We start from the raw sequence: 21,749 nt of genomic DNA, 5'->3' as shown, positions 1-21,749 counted from the left end.
TTGTTCCTGAGTGAAATTCCGAGCTGCACGGTGCAGGTACTTAACCAGGCTAAAGCGCCATGAATTATTGACACGCTGCTTTAAGTGGCTCCACGGAAAACAAGAAAGGAAAAGGGACGCGATTAATATTAATAAGGAAGGAATTTTATTGAGGTTGAATTAGATCTTCTCACAGGTTGGGGAGAAGGAGGGTAAAAGCAAAAGAGGGGCATCGAGGAGGAGGATCTTAACGCATTGCAATATTGAATTGAAGAATTGATATCAAAGATGAATTGCTTTAGTAGTTGGTGCAACTTTGAGTCTCCATGCTTCATAAATCAGCATCTAATACTGCACTCTAACTCCAGACAGTACAAGAGTGCCTTCACAGCGACACGTTTGTAGACACCTGATCATAAGTACCATCCCAGTCCTCACTTGCTCTTATATTGGTCTCCACTCTTGTATGAAGATGTTCCACCAGATTTTCTGGAGATTTATGAAAGTCAGGAAGTGATGGTGGAAGCTCTATAGCAGGAGATCTTCCACTCAAACCCATGTACCTTAATGGAAGGTAGGTTCGTCTCCAAAACATCCTACATGTGCTGTCCCTCTAATAGACTCGTTTCGTCGTTACTCGCAATTAAAACCTCAACATCTTCAGCTCTGCTACCTCCAGCTCCACCTCCTGTCTTTTACTCAACGCCACTGTCTCTAAACCATACAACATCTCAGGTCTCACCACAGTCCTATAAACTTTCCCTTTCACTCTCACAGATACTTTTCTATCACAAATCACTCCTGCTATCACTCTTCTCCACCCTGCCTGCACTCTTCTTCACTTCTCTAACAAAAACATCTGTACGTGTATAATTTGTTTGGTCATACCATAAAGACCCACCCTAGTTTGTTGCTTAGAAACAAAAGGAACGTACACGTGTCCCTCAAAAAGCGCGAAAGACTACAGGCTTCAGACTTGTTCCCGGCGTCTGAGCTAGCGATTATCAGGCAGCGAGTTGAAAGATGCAGCGTTGCATGAATCGGAACCGGCTTTAAGGTCAAGACATCGGTCAGAGAACACGGAGCTGCGATACGCAAGAAATATTGAGACTTAAGCTTGGCTTCCGCAACAGTCAGCACATAGTCTGTGGGTTCGGGCACAGAGAATAAATTAGGTTTAACCTTGTTTAGGAAATGATTATGAATATGCTGTTGTGCAGCTTGTTCCAGATGTGCGGCATATAACTCTTTGTAATGCCATCTTCAAGTGCATTTGTTGCAATTATTTATTAACTTACGGTCAAAGAAATGCACGTAGGTTGGATAGAACCTTTACACTCGGACTTTGTGTATGTTTTGTACAATCGTTTCCTTACCTGTGAATCTGCCCATTTTTGTGCAAGTACTCGAGTCCCTGTAAAACCTCTTTCAGTATGGTGGCTATACTGGGCTCATCCAGGACTCCGGTTTTGTGCTCTCCGCGTGAGATGATGTGCTTGATCACGTCCAGCACGGACCCTGATGGCCAGAGGACACAAACAGAACATTGTTTAAACGACCGGGAATAGCAGCTTTGACTTCAAGTCGGAAATGAAAACAGTGGTGGAGGAAGTTCACAAAGCATGTAGAGTTACAACAGTGTAGAGATGTAAAATATCACATCAGTAAAAATGCTCCCTTTAAACTTTCACTTAAGTAAAAGTACAAGAATATTTGCCTTCAAAAAGACTGTTACTCTCAACACACCAATCTATTAATAGAATCATATTCATGAGTCAAACATTGATATCTATTACAATGATCATGAGCCCAAAACCTTCTTTTCAACTACTTAAAAAAAAAAAAAAAAAAAAATGATCAAATGAGGTCATGGGTGTTGTGTCGAGTTCGAGTCTGGAGTTTCCTCCATCATTTATTCTCGAAATGTTCTGCTTGCTTTTGAACTGATGCTAAACTGTATGTTGGTGATCAGTAGATGCCACCAAGCGGCAATCAAAACAAGTTCAAAACAGAGCGTGCGCTCGACCCTGATCGGTGGATCGCTGTGTGATGGAACAGTTACGTTTTTATCCTCATAAATAAAAAGGAACAACTGATTTCCCAAATGTAGTTGAGTAAAAAGTAAGAAATTTCACTTGTAGTAAATGTAGTAAAAGTCTCCGGAAATAGAAATTCTTCACTAAAGTACAGGTACTCGAAAACAGTACAGTAACGAGTTACATTTACTTCCTTTACTTCCACCACATCCATCAGTATGGAGTTTTTCAGCTGAGAGTTCCTAGATGTCTGGGTCAGAGCATCTCCAAAACTGCAGCTCTTGTGGGATGTTCCTGGTCTGCAGTGGTCAGTATCTATCAAAAGTGGTCCAAGGAAGGAACAGTGGTGAACCGAGGCTCATTGATGTACGTGTGGAGCGAAGGCTGATCCGTATGGTCCGATCCAACAAGCGACTATCGTTTTACTTCCCTTTGTCCTTCATAGAATGTGCTTGAGAAGCAAATCCAGCTTCATCACAAATGCAAGCTACATAAACAAAAAGCTAAAACGGTAGCTAATACTACAAACGCTCCGAGGAAACTGCGCCGTCGAATCCACGACATTTTCCCATGACATTTACTGGGATACGAGCCAAAAACATTGTGGCACCAAGAGCACCTTTATTACTTAAGTGGACCTTGAAGTTGTTCCAGAACCTGGAGGCAGAGGACTGGTTTGGGCAGATAGTGATGTCATTTGGGAGCGTGCTGTGTCGAAAATTTCTTATAGTGCTGGAAAAAGCGAGATCTTTGCACCGAAGAAATAAAAATACCGATGTGGTATTCATTTCCGTGTGGAATTTCAGGGGGAAATCCCTCTTTACCCTTTACTACTTCTCAGAACAATGAGCGGTAAAATGCTTTTTTATACCACGTGGACATGCACAAATCCTGGTCACTTCACGATCAAGTGGACTTGCTTTTGACGGGTTACTTCCAAACAGGAGCAGATCAGACACCTGACCAGAAGATTGGTATTTGTTTTTTTGAACATCCCAGTCCACGTTTACTTTCCACCTCCACTCCTCTGGGAAGATGTTCCACTAGATTTTGTGGAGATTTGTGTGGGATTCAGTAAAGTCAGGTACTGATGTAGTTCAGGTGAGGAGGCCTGGGGTGCAGTCAGCGTACAAATTCATCCCAAAGCAGTTCACGAGGGTTGGAGGTCTATCGGAGGAGATTTTCCACTCCGTCTGTCATGCTGGAACATGTTTTGGGTCTCAAGTGAATTGGAAAGGTCATGCTACAGCATCCAAAGACACTCTATACAATTGTGGACATTCAACTTGTTTGTAGGCAGAACCGCACATAGCCGAAAAAGTCAGAAATCTCGATACGTTTGTCTACAGAGTGCATGAGTCACGCCATGGCCAAGTATTTCAGCTAAAAGTTTGGAGCGCCGAACCGTCCGGATGCCGAGAGCGTATAAAGTGGTTACTGCATTCAAAGCCATACAAAGGTGGCTCAGGTAGCAGAAGCCTCAGTATTGCTAAGATGCCACTATTGGGCCCTTGAGCAAGGCCCTTAAGTGCTCTAAAGGGTGCTAAAGCTAAGCTTCTGACCCTAGCTTCCTAACATCGCTGGGATATGCGAAGAAAGAATCTTTTCCGTTTATGTTTTGCGCATTCACAAAATCGCCACCACGTTGGTTTTTACTGCAGTCTCGCAATATGGATTTTTCACTGTTTGCTTTAAGGATTTCTCTTGAAACGAGAAAATCCTGACAATTCTGCATATCGAGCGAGTGAATAAATGAAGGGTGGAAGGAATGAAGACATTTGTTAAAGTCTGCTGAAATAAGTAGAACAGTAAAGTACAACAAATCTTTGGGTAATTCATTATTAAATATAAAACACACACTCTGATATACACTGTTGTATTACCCAAATAGGCTCTAACAAATGTAAACTATTTAATTTATCCATCCATTTATTTTTTTTAATCCAACTAATGTAATCAATTACACAATATAATAAAATATATTAATGTGATTTATTCAATTTTATTTTTATAAAATATTATTTTATATATTATTAAACCAAGCAGGCATTTTTGTTTTGTTTTGTTTTAAAAATGCTGATCCCAAATGTTAATAATAATAAACTGCGTTAATAAGAAACGACAAGAATTTATGCTTTTCGTTTCTTCCCTCTAACCGAACCGTAAATTGTGTGTACGTTACACCCCTATAGCTTATATATCATACCCCTGTAGTGCAGGCAAGAAGGTTGGGCAGAAAAGAAAAAAAAATGTTCTAATTTCATAGAATTTGCATTGGCACCTTTTAGCACATGCTTAATTCCAATCCTTGTACTCTGTCCAGGGTTTCTTGGAAATAGCTGTAACAGGAGCTTTCCCGGCATCTATCTATCTATCTCTCTCTCTCTCTCTCTCTCTCTCTCTCTCTCTCTCTCTCTCTCAAAAGGAATGCTAGGCCCTGCTGTCTGTGCTAACTGCTAACCCGACTTCCACTGCAGGCAAAGACTCTTTGTCCGAATGTTGTTGGAACTGACATTTCTGGTTTCCTGTAAGCTCCGGTTTCGCATGGGAGGCACGTTAACGCACGCCTACTAGGCCAAAGAGCAGCGAGTTGTGCCAAGCCAATGACGTGAGGAGGATCGGTGTATCCAGGAGGGAGGGGTGAGGAACGCATAGCAAGCATCTGTTCTCATCTAAAAGGTTTTGAGTACTTAGGGGGGTGGGGGGGGGGGTGCAGGTCGGGGGGACTTGCTTTAAAAGCAAGTGCATCTCATCACTAACAAGCAGCCTGCTAAACAAAACGTGTACCCATTCCTTTTACTTATTGTTTTTTATACTAAACATAATATTTATTTAATATTATAGGAATCTTCTTTAACATGGTGTTTTCCTTTTCCTTTATGCTCATCAGTGCCGGAGGTGTGGCTTCTGTGCCTGTCTGCATTAATAAAAGGCGTCGCTTCTGCTTTCAGGGAAAATTGGTGTGGTGTTTGGTGCCCATTAGTCCCAGTGAAAGAAAGTGTGGCTCATTTGTCTGCCAGAATGACTTATATGCCTGTCAGTCCACCTGAAAGTAGGCCTGGCTTCTGCTTTCAGGGAAAATTGGTGTGGTGTTTGGTGCCCATTAGTCCCAGTGAAAGAAAGTGTGGCTCATTTGTCTGCCAGAATGACTTATATGCCTGTCAGTCCACCTGAAAGTAGGCCTGGCTTCTGCTTTCAGGGAAAATTGGTGTGGTGTTTGGTGCCCGTCAGTCCCAGTGAAAAGTGGTGTGGTGTTTGGTACCGTCAGTCCCAGTGAAAGATGGTGTGGTGTTTGTTGTCCGTCAGTCCCAGTGAAAAGTGGTGTGGTGTTTGGTACCCGTCAGTCCCAGTGAAAAGTGGTGTGGTGTTTGGTGCCCGTCAGTCCCAGTGAAAAGTGGTGTGGTGTTTGGTGCCCGTCAGTCCCAGTGAAAGAAGGTGTGGTGGTTTATTTGCCTGTCAGTCGCAGTGAAAGGAGGTGTGGTTTTTGGTGCCTGCGAGTCCTAGTGAAAGGCGGCTTGGCTGCGATGCCCGTCAGTCAGCATGAAAAGAAGCATGGCTTATTTGTCTAATGAAAGCAGCATGGCTTCTGTACCTGCCAGTGCAAGGAGGTGTAGATTATTTGCCTGTCAGTCTAGTTTAAAGTAGACTTGGCTGATGTGCCTGTCAGTCCAAATGAAAAGCAGCATGGCTTCAATGCCTGTTAGTCGGCATAAAAAGAAGCATGGCTTATTTGTCTCGTGAAAGCAGCACGGCTTCGGTGCATGCCAGTCCCACTGAAAAGAGGCATAATTCATGTGCCCGTCAGTCCAACTGAAAGTAGACGTGGCTTTTGAACCAGTCAGACCCACTAAGAATACCTTTCAGACGAGGTAAACTAAAACGTCCCCAGTGTACCAGTCAGACCCAAAACACAAGAAATGACCCAATGGCCAATTAATCTCTGCCTCTCACTATCATTTCTGCCACCATTAGAACAACAAAAAGAGGGCGTGGCCTCTGTTCCAGTTACTCCACACCTCACAGTATTTTTCGGTCCTGTTCTGTTTCTCACTGTACACCAGGCGTGGCCTCTGTGCCAGTTATTCCCCGATTCTGAAAAGACCGTAGCAGCAAAAGCCGTGCAGTTTCACAGCTCTCTTGTAGCCAAACGCCGCATTCAGACAAGCCCATGTCTGCACTCCCTCTAAACAACGGCAGGATGATTTTAGGTCTGCGTCAGGGGTTGGGGGTTGGGATGGGACGCGATCCATCTCCATGTCGCTGCAACCTATAATCCTCCTGTCTGCTGATTACACCCGATAAATCAGGACTGAAGCGTATATACCGCTCTGCAGCTCACACACACACACTCAGCAGCTCAGGGTTACAGAGTGCATCGTCATACTCGGTCTATAAAAATTCCTCAAATTGCAGGTCCACCATGACGGCGCTAAACGCTGCGCAGAGATCCACTCGCACTAAGTACAGCTTCCGTTTCCTGTCACTCCTGTTCGTTGTCTCGACCCTGTGATTAGCACAGCGAGAGGAAAAGAAAAATAGCAAGCGCTTGGCAGACTAACACTTGTGTAGCCTTGTTACGTAGCCTTGCCCCCCCCCCTCTCTGTTCTTACCCAGTGCACGTTCGTAGGTTCTTGGCTTCGTTCGGAGCTCGAAAGATCACAACCCTTACTTTATAGAACATCGGGAGGAAAAACTCATACATCAGATTAAACAGTGCATCTCATCTGTTCCAAATCACTGTTCTTGCTGTATTATCTACAAATCTCCACAGGGGCATCAGTGAGCCTCTGCCACCCGTGACCCTGTCGCCGGTTCACCACTGTTCCTTCCCTGGAGAACATTTGATAGATCACTGCGCACTGCAGACCAGGAACATCCCACAAGAGCTGCAGTTTTGGAGATGCTCTGATGCTTAATTTGCAAACTTGCTCAAATTTTTACACTTGCCCATTTTTCCTGCTTTCAACACGTCAACCTTGAGGACAAAATGTTCACTTGCTGCCTAATGAAGGTGCCATGATGACGAGATAATCAGTGTTCTTCAATTCACACATACTTGTGTGTGTGTGTGTGTGTGTGTATATAATTGTAATTGTACATTGTCATTACATGCACTTTAAAAGATGCTTTATGACTGTAAGCTAATGAATAAAACTAATTAGAAACATAAATAAATAAAGGCAAAAATGTCCACTTACCGCCACTGAGCAGCTTCATTACCAGCCACAACTCGTCTTTCACTACAAAGGAGGTGTAGTATGACACGATGTTAGGATGGTGACACTGGCTCATGGCCTGGATCTCTTTCTGCAAAAAGAGAGAGAAAGAAAAAGCGACACTAGTCAGCATTATTGCTACATGCAGGTTATTTCGTTTGACCAGGCAGAAAGCAGCACATTCCCAGTCTGGGATTACTGACTCAGCAGATATTCAGCTTTGGAATGGAAACAAAGTACCTGGTGTCTTTCACACTTCAGGATAAGAACCTGGGTGATACTGAGGGGGAAAAGTGAAGGATCGAGGACCTTCTAAATCTTTGGAGTCAATCAAAGTGAAGAAGAATTTAAACTTTAAATACATTTTTGTATTTTTAATGCGGCACTGAAACTCGTAAAAACAGGGCCAAGTGAATTGGTGGACAATAGAAATAGTCTCTCAAACTCTCTCCCTTCATTCTCTCTGTAGGTGCAGAACTAAAACCATGTGTCGAAGTGTGACTTTACGTCCGACACCAGAGACGGTTGGGGTAATGTTGACTCTGCAACTCAAACGATCGCTCAAATCCACCCCCTGCCAGAACTCTAGATTGTTATCAGACTTCCTGTTAAACTGGAATTCGTCTGCTTGGTGGTGTATATAAATTTGGGCTTCTGAGCTTTAAAGATGGTTCGTTTATTAACATTGCAATCGTTTTTGTGGGAATGGCAAGACCTCGAACAAATCTGTGCAACAGCAGAACCTGGACCTGCAGAAACATGACCAGGAATCAAGAGCAATCAAGTATTCAGGGAATGCAAGAGGCTTGGCAGCAATACGTAGATCCTAGATTCCCTTTTAATACATGCAAAGTCAAAGCAACAAGCAAGTTCCTGAGCAGTTCCCCTGATGATCAGAGGGTTGATTATAGCTCATTTGGCATCATTCAGGCAGTTATCTAAATAACCTACCAGGTGAGAGCAGCACAATGCATGAATACATGTAGCTACAGGTCAATAGCAGCAGGTCATTTTCACATCAAGGATCAGAACGAAAAAATGTGCGAGCTCTGATGTTTTTAACTCCGGAATTGTTGTTGGTTTTAAATGGGTTGGTTTGGGTTGGTTATTTGGAAAGCTGGGAACTTCTGGGATTTTCACACACTCGAGAAAATGTGGAAAAACAAAACAAAAAAATTAAAGTTTGGTATCTTGTTCCAGTCAGTATGTCTGTGTCTATGCTCACGGTAGCCTCAGGTTCCTCCTGGAACCCTGACATGGTCTTATGCCATTGCTGGGTGTGTTCTGAGATGCTTTTCTGCTTAGCAATGCTTATTTAAATGACTATAGATTTGCTAGAAGTTACTATAGATTTCCATTCTCCTTTGATCTCTCTCATTAACAATGTGTCTCAACCTGCACACAATCCCTCACAGAATGTTTTTTGTTTTTCGCATCACTCTAGAGACTGTTATGTGACAAAGCGAGGAACTTACAGGCCAGAACGGACCAGTGGATGCTCGCTTAGAGGCTTACTTTAGGCCAATAAGACAAATACCTTCTGATACCAGAAGAAAAGGATGGTGCAAGATCCAGTTTCTCTGGTTGTAGTTCCTTTGTATGTTTTACAAATTACTCTAAACAACTTTTCAATTCAATAAATTCCGAACGTTTTACTAGTCAAGCAAATCGTGGAATTGACCTGGAGTAATCTGCACTGATCAGGCATAACATAATGACCACCTGCCTAATATTGTGTTGGTCCTCCTTTTGCTGTTGGATCGGACCACACGGACCAGCCTTCGCTCCCCACGTGCATCAATGAGCCTCGGCCGCCCACGACCCTGGTTCACAACTGTTTCCTTCCTTGAAGCACTTTTAATAGATACTGACGACTGCAGACCAGGAACATCCACAAGAGCGGCAGTTTTGGAGATGCTCTGACCCAGTCGTCTCGACGTCACAATTTGGCCAAACTCTCAAATCCTTACAGTCCGTTTTTCCTTCTTCTAATTAGAGTTGTGAAGGGGCGGCATATTTCCGGTAAATTTCCAAAAACATTCAAGGATTGTAGAAATGATGTGCGTTATGTTATGTAGGGAGGCACAGTGCCTGTAGGAGGTGTGTCCTCAGTAACCCTGCAGTAGGTGTGCTGTGTCAACTTTGAGGACAAAATGGTTATTTGCGACCCACTAACAGGTGCCATGATGAAGAGATAATCAGTGTTATTACTTCAGCGTTCAGCATGTTAGAATGGTATAATCGGTGTATTAGTAAATGTTCAGGATTTACAGACTGCCCTCGGATGTTTATGGCGCTTGTAAAAGTCAGAAACCTAAATGTGCAACCTGACTTTTCGCCATAATATGGACACATAACCTGCAAGTTTCTACATGCGCAGCATGGAAAGTCGTCTGAGCCCAAGCATTGCCTTAGGAGTGAAGTCTCTTATACTGGTGTTTTAGGAATAATCCTAGTAATCTCAGGACATCTTATAGTAGTAAATACACAACTTCAAGTGAAGCTTAGACGGTTACATGTTACTCAGGTTTTAAATGCCTGCACTTTGGGTAGTGCGGTTGAGTGAAGTTAAACTTAACGCCACGTTTTTGCTTATTCACCGACTGACAAAAGAGGGACAAAAAAGGACCTTCTGGAGGGCAGCGCACTGGTTATAATGCTTGTGGCACCGATTCATTCTGGCCATGCGATAAAGGAAAGCGAAAAGAAAGGATCCCTCCGACAAAGAGTCTAGAAGTCGGGGGTCGAAAAGATGTCGGCCTCTGACGGCACCCTCCCATTTGCCCACCGGTTCCTTTTGTGCAAAGTCAATGTCGACTTGCCGAGACGGGGGAATCCCCACTGCTTCTGGGAACGGACAGCAAGTGTGAGTCAGCGTGAGTTTTTGGTCCTTAGCCGTTGCTAGATTATGGAGCTTTGGTGTCTGAGAGGGCACGTCTGTGAATCTGAGTCATTATACCGTTTCATAATTAAATGCAGTGTTAAGGGTTCGAGGAATGCGCCTGTAAGCTCACCTACGAAGCCTTTGTGCTTTTGGCAAGTCGAGAATTTTGGTGACCTTTGGGTTTGGCAGCGGAGCTTACAGGCCAGAAAGGAAAAGTGAATGCTCACTTAGAGGATAACTTTTTGATTTTGGTCTTCTAGTCAAAGCAAAATGTCCCAAATACTAGGAGGGAGTTTCTGAATTAACAAGACATCTTTAGAACCTCTTTTTTTTCCCCCAAGCTGGTGATGGACAACACTATATATATAAAAAAAGCCAAAAAACTTCCAGCGCTTAAGTGGTCGAATCGGATGAAGCATTAGCGAGGCTCATCGTGCGATTTGCGAACGCTTGGGGATGATGCGACACAGAAAGGGCTACTACTATGGAGACGCGATTACATCATCGTTAATGAGGTGTCTTCGGCATGCCGAGAGAGTCGGATGTGAAGGAACGGTCTCTCGCAGAATAGAGAATCAGAAAATAGGGATAAGCTTTTGAAGCACTTGCATGGGCATGAAGTAAAAAAAAAAATCTTCTGAGGTACTGAAGCAGATAAGCCAGGATGAGTGTGTGCTGGTTTTTTAAATCCTGTATCGAGTTGTTTTTGCAACCCAGCCATTAGTGTTGCACAATCCAGTGCACTTTTGGTGAAGGTACCGAACCCGGATAAATGGGGAGGGTTGCGTTAGAAAGGCATCCAGCTAAACATGAGCCAAATCAAATGTGCGGATCATGAATCAGAATTTCATAGCGCATCGGTCGAGGCCCGGGTTACCAACAACCGCCACAGGTATTGTTAGCCAACAAGGTGGGCCACTGTTGGCCAAAAGGAGAGGAGGAAAATGTTTACAGAGACAGCAGGGAAAGCAGAAGTGGAGGAGAGTGTAGGTATTGGTTGGCACTTTAAATGTTGGTACTATGAATGGTACTAAAGGAGAGAGTTGACATGATAGAGAGGAGAAAGGTAGATATGTTGTGTGTTCAGGGGACCAAGTGGAAAGGGAGTAAGACCAGGAACACTGGAAGTGTTTAAACTGTTCTATCATGCTGTGGATAGAAAGAGAAATGGTGTAGGGGTGATCCTGAAGGTAGAGTACAGTAAGTACTCAAGTCTTCAGGGTCCAATACGCCGTCTTGTGTGTATCGTGTCTGGGTTCGAAGCGGAGTTTTTCATTTAGAGTGGGGTTGATCTGATGTAGCTTGTTCTGAATGCACTGGTTTGTTCCACGAAAGCTGAATGACACACAACAGAACCACCGCATGGCTTTTAACTAGCGAGCGCCTCCCGGCTAGTGAAGTGGCGCTGGCACATGTTTAGGAGCGATCGGTGTTTAATTTAAAGCTTCCTCTGGGTTTACGAGGCTGTTCAGCAGGCCATAAAAGTGGAGAATGACTGAGGAGAAGCCCACATTCCACACACACACACACACACACACACACACACACACACACAACCTCCACCCTCTTGGTTTTCCATGCGGCCTAGTTTCTCGCTGAGCGATCGCCGTTAGCATTTCGTCCCATCAAAGGTTTAGATCAGGACACGCGTATGGAAGGGAGTCTTTATTGGAAAACTAGGAGAACCATGTGCTCAACCAACAGCAAGTTTAGTATCTTCTGCTGCTCCCACTCGGAACTTCGTAAATATGAGCTAATGACTGCTTCTTTAAAAACATCACACCAACTGGATGGATTTTTTCCCCCAAACGCTTCAAGAAACAGTAAAAAGGAAAGTCATGTGACCCCCATCTTACCAATTGTCCATTTTCCTAAAAGACTACATGTGGAAAGTCCAGCTATAGGATATGAGCAAAAGTATTGGGACCCCCGACTTTTCCATCCATATGTGGTTCTTCTCCGAACTGTTTCCCCAAACTTAGAGGCACACAATTCTTTTTGGTCTTTAGATGCAGCCGACCCAAACCTGTTCCAGCATGACAACGCTCCTGTGCACAAAGCCAGCTCCATGAAGATATACTTTCCATGGGTTGGAGTGGAAGATCTCCTGCTATTGAGCGCTGACCCTTAACCCTTTTGAACATGATGAATGTGAACACTGACTGCAATAGTTATTACTAATTATATAATTAATATGTAATAAATCATTAATATAATATAGCGCTCTCTGTGCAGCGCGTGAGCTCACAAACAAAAACCACACTATCGGGAATTGATTTTTGATAAAAAAGCAAAAGAGTGAGAGACAGAGCGAAAGAGAAGTATGAGAATGGGAGAAAGAGGAAAAGAGAAATATGAGAGATGTGTGTGTATTGGGATACATTTTTGCAGATAGTTGAACGTTCCAGCGATCATCTACGGGTGCCCATAAAGTGCATCAATAATGACTAGATGCATATCATTAGTATATATGACTTGGGGTTATTGTAGTTTGTGAGGGAGAGCAAAATAAATCGGTTCTTTACATTGAAAGTGAGAAGTTCAGATTTTTATGAATCGTGTGCAATGGCCACAAAGCTCCGTCTCTCCGTTTCCGGGTTTCTGTTCCAAAGGACGTCGACCACATTGTGGTTTGTGAAGCAGAGCGTATTTTATTTGCGGCTGTCAGAAGATGAAGGTCAGCGCTACAATACCCTGCTCTGTCTTCTGCCTTTAGAAGGTCGAGTTGTTCATATTCGGTTTGTGATGAAGTACTTGTCTTAGTTGTGTGAGAGGGGGGGTTAGAGAAAGAGAGAGAGAGAGAGAGAGAGAGAGAGAGAGAGAGAGAGAGAGATGGGTGTGTACATCAGTGTGTGCAAGTATGCACGTGTGTATGTTCGGTAACAGGATCTCATATTGCTGGTGCGTGCGTGTGTGCATGTGTAACTAATTTAGTACCACAAGCTCATTCATGACTATGGCTGTGTGTGTGTGTGTGTGTGTGTGTAAGAGAGAGAATTTGTGTGTTATGTTTTTATGTGTTTGTGTACGAGAGAGAAAAAGGGATTCAGAACCAGGAAGTCTTCCATGGCAGTGTGTGTGTGTGTGTGTGTGTGTGTGTGTGTGTGTGTGTGTGTGTGTGTTGAAACTGGTTAAGTACCAGGAGCTCATCCATGCTTGTCTGGCATTTCTCCAGGTTGATGCGTTTGATGGCGACCTTCTCCTTGCGGGGAACGCAGTACGCGGCCTGGACGACCGCCGTGGCTCCGCTTCCTGTAACAGACAGAGCAAGGAGGCTTCAGATTAGCGCTCTGACGTCATGAGTGAAAACAAGGCTGACACTTCACACTGGAGACAGAAACGTCCCCACAACGGCAACTATCCGTGATACAAACTCGTTACTGTGGCAACCGTAATAATTATACACTAAACATCAACCTAAAGGAATACACCACATCAGACCAATCGGAATAAAGCATTCGTCCTTAACACTGTAACATCATTATTAGGGTTGCAAAATTCTGAGAATTTTCAAGACTGGAAACTTTCCATGGGAATCAACTGGAAAGTTACAAAATTGAAGCTTGGCCAATAACAGGGAACTTGTTGAAGACAAACTTGCAGGATGATCTTTGGTTAAAACGAGCAGATTTAATGCAATTTCAGTTGAATTTCTACCTTCACATGCACACAGCACACTTGCCGCAGGGTTACTGAGGCCACGCCCCCCTACAGGCACCATTTCTACAATCTTGCACACAAAATAATATATAAAAAATTGTCCAGCTTGGCAAATTTTCACGTAAATTACATAAATAACGCAAAACTTAATACTAAATTTAAACTTAATATAAAAAAAATACTAAATAATACTAGATCAGCGTACGACCAAACAAAATGTAAATTTTTATGTTTGTACATGACAGTTTATATACATTTCCTCAAATTTTGACAAATCCCAGTAAATTCCCATAAATTTCTGTTTTCCAACTTGGAATATTTCCCAAATTCCCCCAGATGAAGTTCTACCAGACATTTTCTGCCCCTTTTACGACACAAAACATAAACGATGAACAATTTGAATTCCGCAGAGTTAATTTTCGCCTGCATTGTTGCTGTATTTATTTATTTTCATTCCAAAATACACGTTTTCTGGAAAAAAATCCCAGCGTTTGCACCGAAACCTGATGCGAAATTTACGCACCGTAACGTACATGTGACAAGTAAAAATCTTTACCCTAAACCTCATTCATATTGCGTTTTGCAGCATCGATCCTTAGGCCACCAATTCCATTATGACGAATAAAAATCTTAGCGTTTCTACAGCTTTGGCGTCTCTTTTCCCAACCTTGAGGTTGATCAAAAAAAAGTTTTTACCATTACAAGATACAGGTCACCAATTCCTTAATGACTTGAATACAAACAAAGGAGATTTCCAATAGATTTTCAATCATTTTCCAGAAACTGTCTATGGAAACTTTAAGGAAATGTAAGGAATATTCAAAGTCGGAAAACTTACCGGTAATTTAGACTGCTGGTTCTCGAGATCTGACGATCTGCTAATCATAGAGTTAAACCCAAAAAATTCGAAACAGCAGAACGGCAATTTGCACGTGAATCCGTCACCACTGTATAGAAGTCGCCGATTACTCTGCTTGTCGTACACGAGGAAAACAAAAAGGAGATTTGTCTCCATAGCGACACGCAGTGAGGTGTTGACGGCGGACGCTAGGAAGCTTTGTAAGCGTGCTAGCGCAGAAAAGATCGAGGTTTAGGCAGCTCTTTTCGCCAGACTGAGTGATATGGCCTGGAGTGAACATCGAACACAGTCGCTTCAACGCACTTCCACAAATTCCAGGGCGTGCTGCTTGTACGGCTTTTCGCGCTCTGTGTCATGTTACAGCATGAGAATAGGTTTTTTTTCCTCGGTTTCGGATTCGTCGGATGACGTTACTTGGTTACCGTGTGGAGAAGAACGGAAACGACAACAAAGTTGATTCGTCTTTAGTTTTTTTTTTTCGGACGTTCGGAAACCAGGTGCTGAAGTTTCTATTCGCAGTCGATCACAGCACTTTTTTTACGGCATTTGGTAGACGCCTTTATCCGGGGTGATTTACAACAGAGGGCTTAAGGGCCTTGTTTAAGAGCCCATCGGCGGCAGACTTGGTGGTGCTTGGATTTCCAATCCAGAGTTAACCAGTAGCTACTGTGGGACCTCCCTAAGAAAATACGTTTCTACGTTTATCTGTATTTTAATGCCGTGCCAGCATTAATGGGGTCACGGCAGGCCAGGTGGGAAGTTAACAGCTAAAAGAGGTTTACAGCATTTCAAATAATAGCAGTAGATATTATTTATAATTTTCTAGTAAGAATTCCATTTTTTTTTTGTTTTGTTATTTGCAGACACTTCGGAAAACTCCCACATACATGCTTTCTGAGCTTCCTGCAGTCCGTTAATACATGTTTGATTGTCATGTTTGCTTCTCAGGGGTCACACCTCGGCGAGCTGTTACTGTGTATACATCAACTTTAAAATTAAGGGATGTTCAGGCTTTGAGTGCTTAGAAGGGAAGATTTGGAACTTTGGCTCATAATAAAACACAAATCCTGAAGAATTAGTTCAGATGACTATAAGAACAAGGACGATGATCATCTCACCATTAAAAGTGCAAAATAAACTACGCCTCAGACGTGTCTATCAGTGTGTCTCTCACTGTAAGTGTGTGTGAGTGCGAGTGTGTTTCTGGCCCTGCTGTGTGAAGTCCACGTGGCCGGAGAAGGACAATGCTACCTCAGAGCAGAGGAGCTCAATGACCTCGTTCATGCGCGCTCTGAGCTCTCGTTGCTCCAGATATCAGGCAGCCTCTGTTACGTCGCCTCTGTGGGCCTCACACACTCCTCACGTCGTTCTTGACCTCGGTGAGACATGCCGCGTCCGGATCCTAATCTCACATATCCCACGGGCCCACCCTCCGCAATCCTCTACTCGGATTGGTCAGGTGGTCAGGGTGGAGGTCAGAACAGCTCGGACAGGGGTTCCGGGTGTAGCTACGGAAGTCTTAAGAGGCCAGGAATTATATCTTGTTCTTTCTTGTTTTGTTGTGATCACGAATTAATTATCTGGTGATCCTGACATAAACATTGTTTCCTTTGTGACCAGTACTTCTTTTTTCCTGTGTAGAAAAAAAAAACTTCTGTTATGTCTAGATCACGAGAAAATTAAGTCGCGTTAACGAGAAAGCAATGTTTAGGTCGAGATCATGAGGAAATCCAGTCGTGATCGTGAGGAAAACCAGAACGAAAAAAATATTGGAATGCAGGGTTTCTGAGGACTTCCGAAGGGGTTTCGGCTGAAGCTCCGATCGCACGGTTATGACACGCCCAGGCTACTGCGATGTCGTTTCTATGGTAACAACTAAAAGAGTTGTAAGCGTTCGTTCTCGTAAGAAAAAAACTGAATATAATAAGCTTTCTGTGAGGAAAGTTAGCATTTATTATTTCGCACTGTTCGGAAGGAGTCTCCAGTGCGAGAGTCGCAAAGTACACTCACGGCCGAGTACACTTACGGCCGAGTACACTCACGGCCGAGTACACTCACGGCCGAGTACACTCACGGCCGAGTACACTCACGGCCGAGTACACTTGGTCTCTAATGTGACTCAGAAGAACGAGTCGTCTGAAAGAGTGAATTGAGCAGGTCATGTCATGGTTCCTCTGGTCCGTATTAAACATCTGGCCAGAGGCCTCTGGAAAGCTTGTCTAATGTATCAGTGTGTCTGTGATTAACTTCAGGCTGCTGCAGTCATAATAATGAGACCTGTTGGGGATTTCCTCAGGGTTTTGGGACGACCTCGGCCTGGCTGAACTTCTCGTCGATGCGATGCGATGAATGATTAATCGTCCCGCCTGTAATAACTGGGGGTTCCTCTTTTTTTTCTTGGAGGGAAACCAACTAATTTGTCCACATCCGTTTTTTGTATCTGATATAGAACCTTTATAACCTGCTTTCTGACTTGACTTCTGATAGTTTGGCTTCTGGATATTAGAGCTGCAAATTTGCTCTCAACTCATCACTTCCAAAAGTGTCTCAGCTGCTTTTCACCACATGGAGTTAACCATTAGGTAGGAATTAGGATCGCTAATAACTGGTGGTGCATCGGATCACAAAACTCTCTTTGCATTTATTACATGAACAGTTACAGCAAGGAACTGCTCCCATACGTGCGATTTGAATGACGCAGGAGGTTTTTCAAGATTTTGTTGATGTTGGCCGAACCCTGAATCGTGATCCATACGAATCATCTGCAATCCGCTAAGCCCCATTAATAATAATCTTCCTTCCATCCCTCCATCCCAAACCCAAGCTCCTCAAGCCACACATGCTTCTGACATACCAGTGATAAATGATTAAAAAATAAATAATGATAGAGAGAGAGAGAGAGAGAGAGAGAGAGAGAGCGAGCGCGCGAGAGAGAGAAGCCCAGAAAATAGAGGGGTGAAGAAATAAAAGTGAAGAATAAAAAAAAAAGAAAAAAGGTAGAAATTCTGCTATATGAGGTCCCTTTTAAAAGAAAGAAAAAAGAAAGAAAAGAAGTGAAGAATAGAAAAAAAAGAAGAAAGAAAAGGAAGGTAGAAATCCTGCTATATAGGAACAGATGAGGTCCGTTTTAAAAGAAAGAAAGAAAGAAAAAAAAAAGAAAGAAAGAAAAGCCTGAAAATAGAGTGGTGAAGAAAGAAAAGAAGAAAAAAGGGTAGAAATCCTGCTATATGGGATCAGATGAGGTCTGTTTTGAGCCTGGATCTTCTCGAGGGATCTTCTACACGCGGCTACAGGAAACTCACATGGACTGATTTCTGTCTCCTAAATGTAAAATCAGTGGATGAAACGTGGTGAAGCAGCTCTGGGACGTTTCCACTGTCTGTACTAAACTGAACATTTCTATTTAAATTTCAGATCGGCAGCAAATCGTAATCAGTTCGTAACAAACACACACACACACACACACACACACACACACACACACACTACAAATGTGTCACGTGGTCACAACATGTCACGTACACCGAGCCACGCCCCCCCTCCTACCTCCTCCTCAGACCATTATCAGTTGCTGTTAGTTTGAGGACCCATAGAAAGAACAACTACACACAACCCAAAACCTCACAACGATATTGAAGTGGTGCGGAACACAAAAAAAACATCCAGTGAGAAGCAGAATGATTCAGTCTGACTGCACAACTACTGTTTACAACCGCATGAAGAGAGAAGCATCTCACTGCAACACGTCACAGGAAAACTCTGATGCTCATTAGGGAAGAGAAGAGAATCTCGTTATTCGCTCACACACACACACACACACACACACACACACACACACACACACACACACACACAGAAAAGACGTCCTCAAACCGTATGGATCCTATAGATAACCTCATTATCAGGATTCTGTTCATTTACTCACACACACACACACACACACACACACACACACACACACACACACACACACACTTGTGCTTTTTGACACCCATCCTTGAAGATCCAAGCTCTTCTCTGGCAGTTCTGTAAATCCCAAACACGACCTAGCATACTTTTTATCCGTTTACGAGTCCATAGTGCGACAGCTACGAATCCAGCTGTTTCCTGGATGATCCCAAAACAGCTGGAAACTATCCCCAACTAGCCGTACTGCACCAGGTGGGGCACGACCCTGCTCCTGGATGTTCCCTATATATCACTCCACCGCTCCCTCTGCTCTGTATGTCGCTCCCTAGTGCATTATGGGGATTCTGTACACTAGTGATGAGTCGTTTATATACGATTCGTCGATTTCGAACGAGTCTTTAACATGACTCAGAAGAACGATGCGAATACATCTATACGTTTTAGGATCTGAAAAGAGGAAAAGAGGGAAAGAAAGATCACGTGACTCCAATAGACGCTATGCAGTTTATACACAGGAAACAGAATTGAGCTCATCATCTTACGAGTCTTCTGATCCGAGTCGTTCGTTCTTTTGTCATTTGACTCCCATAGATACTCTGCAGTTATATATAAATATATAAATTATTGGAACTACAGTCAAAGTATGTGTATGTAGATGTGTTGGATGGTCTGCTTATTAAAAAAAAGCCATATTTTATTTAATTTCTGAAAGGAAACGAAGGAATTCAATGACAAAAGATTCGTTCACTGAGATGAACGAGATTCAAAAGAACCGACTCCCTTAAATGATTCGATCTTCACATCACTACTGTACACTGGTATACAGTGAAGCCCTGTATGTGTATTAAGCGTCCAAAAATTCTGACCCAAATTAGAAAACTAGTGCACTATAAAGTGAACATAAAGCAGGCTGGGCCATGGTGATTGTGGTTTACCTTTAAACACGTGACCTCAGGTGTGTTTTTGAAAGCATGACAGGCGTAAGGGCCTCGACTTGGAGATCTCGGACTGTCAGATCTTGAAGGAATGGAAGTGCCTATGACACACACCTGCTCCGAGTCTGATCATTGTTTGCTAATCAAACACACCCCAATCTATACACAGCTACCAAGTTTAAAGAGAACCAAACACACACACACTTTTACACCTTCATGAGTGACGTTACAAAAGAAATAAATTGTTACTACAACAAAAAAAAGGCCCCTAAACCGTCGCTAAGCTTCCTAGCTAGCAAGCGAACCGGGCACAACCGAAGCCGAATCCTAAACCGCGGTTCACTTCCTCTATACGTGCACTTAAAAGGGAGCGAAGTAAAAGCTCCCAGGCCACACGTAGCACACTATATGTGACATTAGCGAGGGATTTGGAATTCGGCCCATGCCAAATGCCTCGACTCTAAATTTCCCAGCCGCTGTAGAGTACGCGGTTCTCGGCAGCAGTGTGAGACCGAGACCGTGAGTGGATGTCCGAGCCTCATGGCAGGAAAGTTTGCGAGTTCCTGTGCACTTACCGATTACCTCCTGAAGCTCGTAGTCATCCTTGTTAATGGACCAGGTCTGGGAGCTCAGGTCCTCCGACATGGCTTCAGGTGTTGCGTATTAGAGCCGTCTGAAATAAACACTGTCTAGCTCCGGGCTCTCCTCCAGTAGCAGGGTTGTTCTTATATATTGTCACTCCAGGTCTAAATAGCTAACGCGCGCCGTCCAGCGATGTTTCTTCACTCACGCAGCGGCGCCCACTCATGCACAGCGCCCGCTATCATTCCCTTATATTTTGGCACTCAGCGCCGCGGCGGCCGCCGCCTTTCACATTCCTGCGGAACCCGAGACGGACGCGGCGGGCGGCCATGTTGGGTGCTGACGATACCTACGCGGCCCCGCCGGTCGGCCATGTTTGGTGCGTACAGCCAAAGCGGACGCGGATGGCGGCCATGTTTAGCTCGTACGGCGTGGACGGGCGCATTCGGCGGCCATGTTGGGTGTGGGAGGGCGAGCGGTTTTTGAGATGAATAGATAGTTGAAGAAGTCAGTCTGGCGGACATATCGGAAGGAAATTCGTGGAAGGCCGTGGAGCGAGATGTGAAACTGCACGATATTTTATCAGGAATGCGTAAAGGTTACAAAGCAATACAGCAGGAACTCGTACAACTGCAACAGCCATCATGGCGGAAATCAAGTTCCAGTGGAGAAGACGATGACTAGAGGGGGCGCATGCGCACATTGTGTAAAATTTACATCATTACTTTAAGGCTATTCTGTCTGTCTTATCAATCAATCAATATTTCTATCTATCTATCTATCTATCTATCTATCTATCTATCTATCTATCTATCTATCTATCTATCTATCATAGATAGATAGAGATGTTTAACCTCTTTTTTAACTTTTCTTTTAATCTTTTCAAAGTCTTCTGAAAGTAAAACGTAAACCCAAATAAATGTCCCTGTAATCATGATTATTATTTATTTTGTATTTTTCTATATAATTTATTTATTTAATCCCAGACATGTTGCCTGTTACGTCACTGAGGTGTCACGTGTACCTTACATACGTAACATTTCATCCTCCATACACTGATGTGTTTAATGTGGAAACGTTTTAATGAAGCTTGTAAATCTGCTGACCTGCAGAAACGGTCCTAAAACGTGGCCAACGTTTCTAGATGTACTGAAAAACACATGAACCCAAGTGAAGCAGGAATGAGATGAGAGTAAAGAACTGACCCCTGGTTCTGGGGCAGGCCTGGGATATAAACTTATAACCTTATGGTTTATAGACAGGATTTCCTGCTGGTGTTTGGGATTGAACCATTTACCGCCATCTTGTGGCATAAATACCGAGTCAGCTCTTAAATCTCTCTCACACACACACACACACACACACACACACACACAGAGTCAGTGTAATACTTAGCAATACTTAGAGAGTAGTGGATATAAATGATGCACAGTATTTAGTGTGTGTGTGTGTGTGTGTGTGCATGCATTTAAGTGATACTTGGAGAAATGCAACCTCTCAGGTTGTGTCAGAAAAAATCATTCACAACAGTAAATCAACAGCCAATCACATCTGAAAATTCACAAGCTGCCATGCTTAATATCGGTGTACTGCAAGTTTTTTCCCCCTTTGTTTGTAATAAAATACACATGTGCACGTGTGATAGAGGAACTAGATGTATCTCGAGGCCTCTGTGTGCAGGCCAGCTGT

General features: G+C 43.5%; 1 protein-coding gene across 3 annotated transcripts in view; it reads right to left on the bottom strand.

Moving 5' to 3' along the window:
* The window catches only part of oxsr1b (oxidative stress responsive kinase 1b), a 38,076-nt gene extending 17,110 nt beyond the window's left edge, over nucleotides 1–20,966 (bottom strand). Inside the window, exons 1-4 of one of the 3 annotated variants that reach the window (XM_046833372.1) lie at nucleotides 20,054–20,966; nucleotides 13,255–13,367; nucleotides 7,214–7,322; nucleotides 1,356–1,497 (exon numbers count right to left, since the gene is read on the bottom strand). In XM_046833372.1, the coding sequence (XP_046689328.1) occupies nucleotides 1,356–1,497; nucleotides 7,214–7,322; nucleotides 13,255–13,367; nucleotides 20,054–20,123 (434 nt within the window). In that variant the 5' untranslated portion in view covers nucleotides 20,124–20,966. Of the gene's footprint in view, nucleotides 1–1,355; nucleotides 1,498–7,213; nucleotides 7,323–13,254; nucleotides 13,368–14,613; nucleotides 14,949–20,053 lie in introns of those variants that run through there. The other 2 variants (XM_046877746.1, XM_046833373.1) reach the window with 2 other exon arrangements.
* Between the last annotated feature and the right edge of the window lie 783 nt (nucleotides 20,967–21,749).

This window comes from Silurus meridionalis, chromosome 21, assembly GCF_014805685.1.
Source record: "Silurus meridionalis isolate SWU-2019-XX chromosome 21, ASM1480568v1, whole genome shotgun sequence".
NCBI lineage: Eukaryota > Metazoa > Chordata > Actinopteri > Siluriformes > Siluridae > Silurus > Silurus meridionalis.
This window is presented reverse-complemented; position numbering and strand designations above follow the sequence as displayed.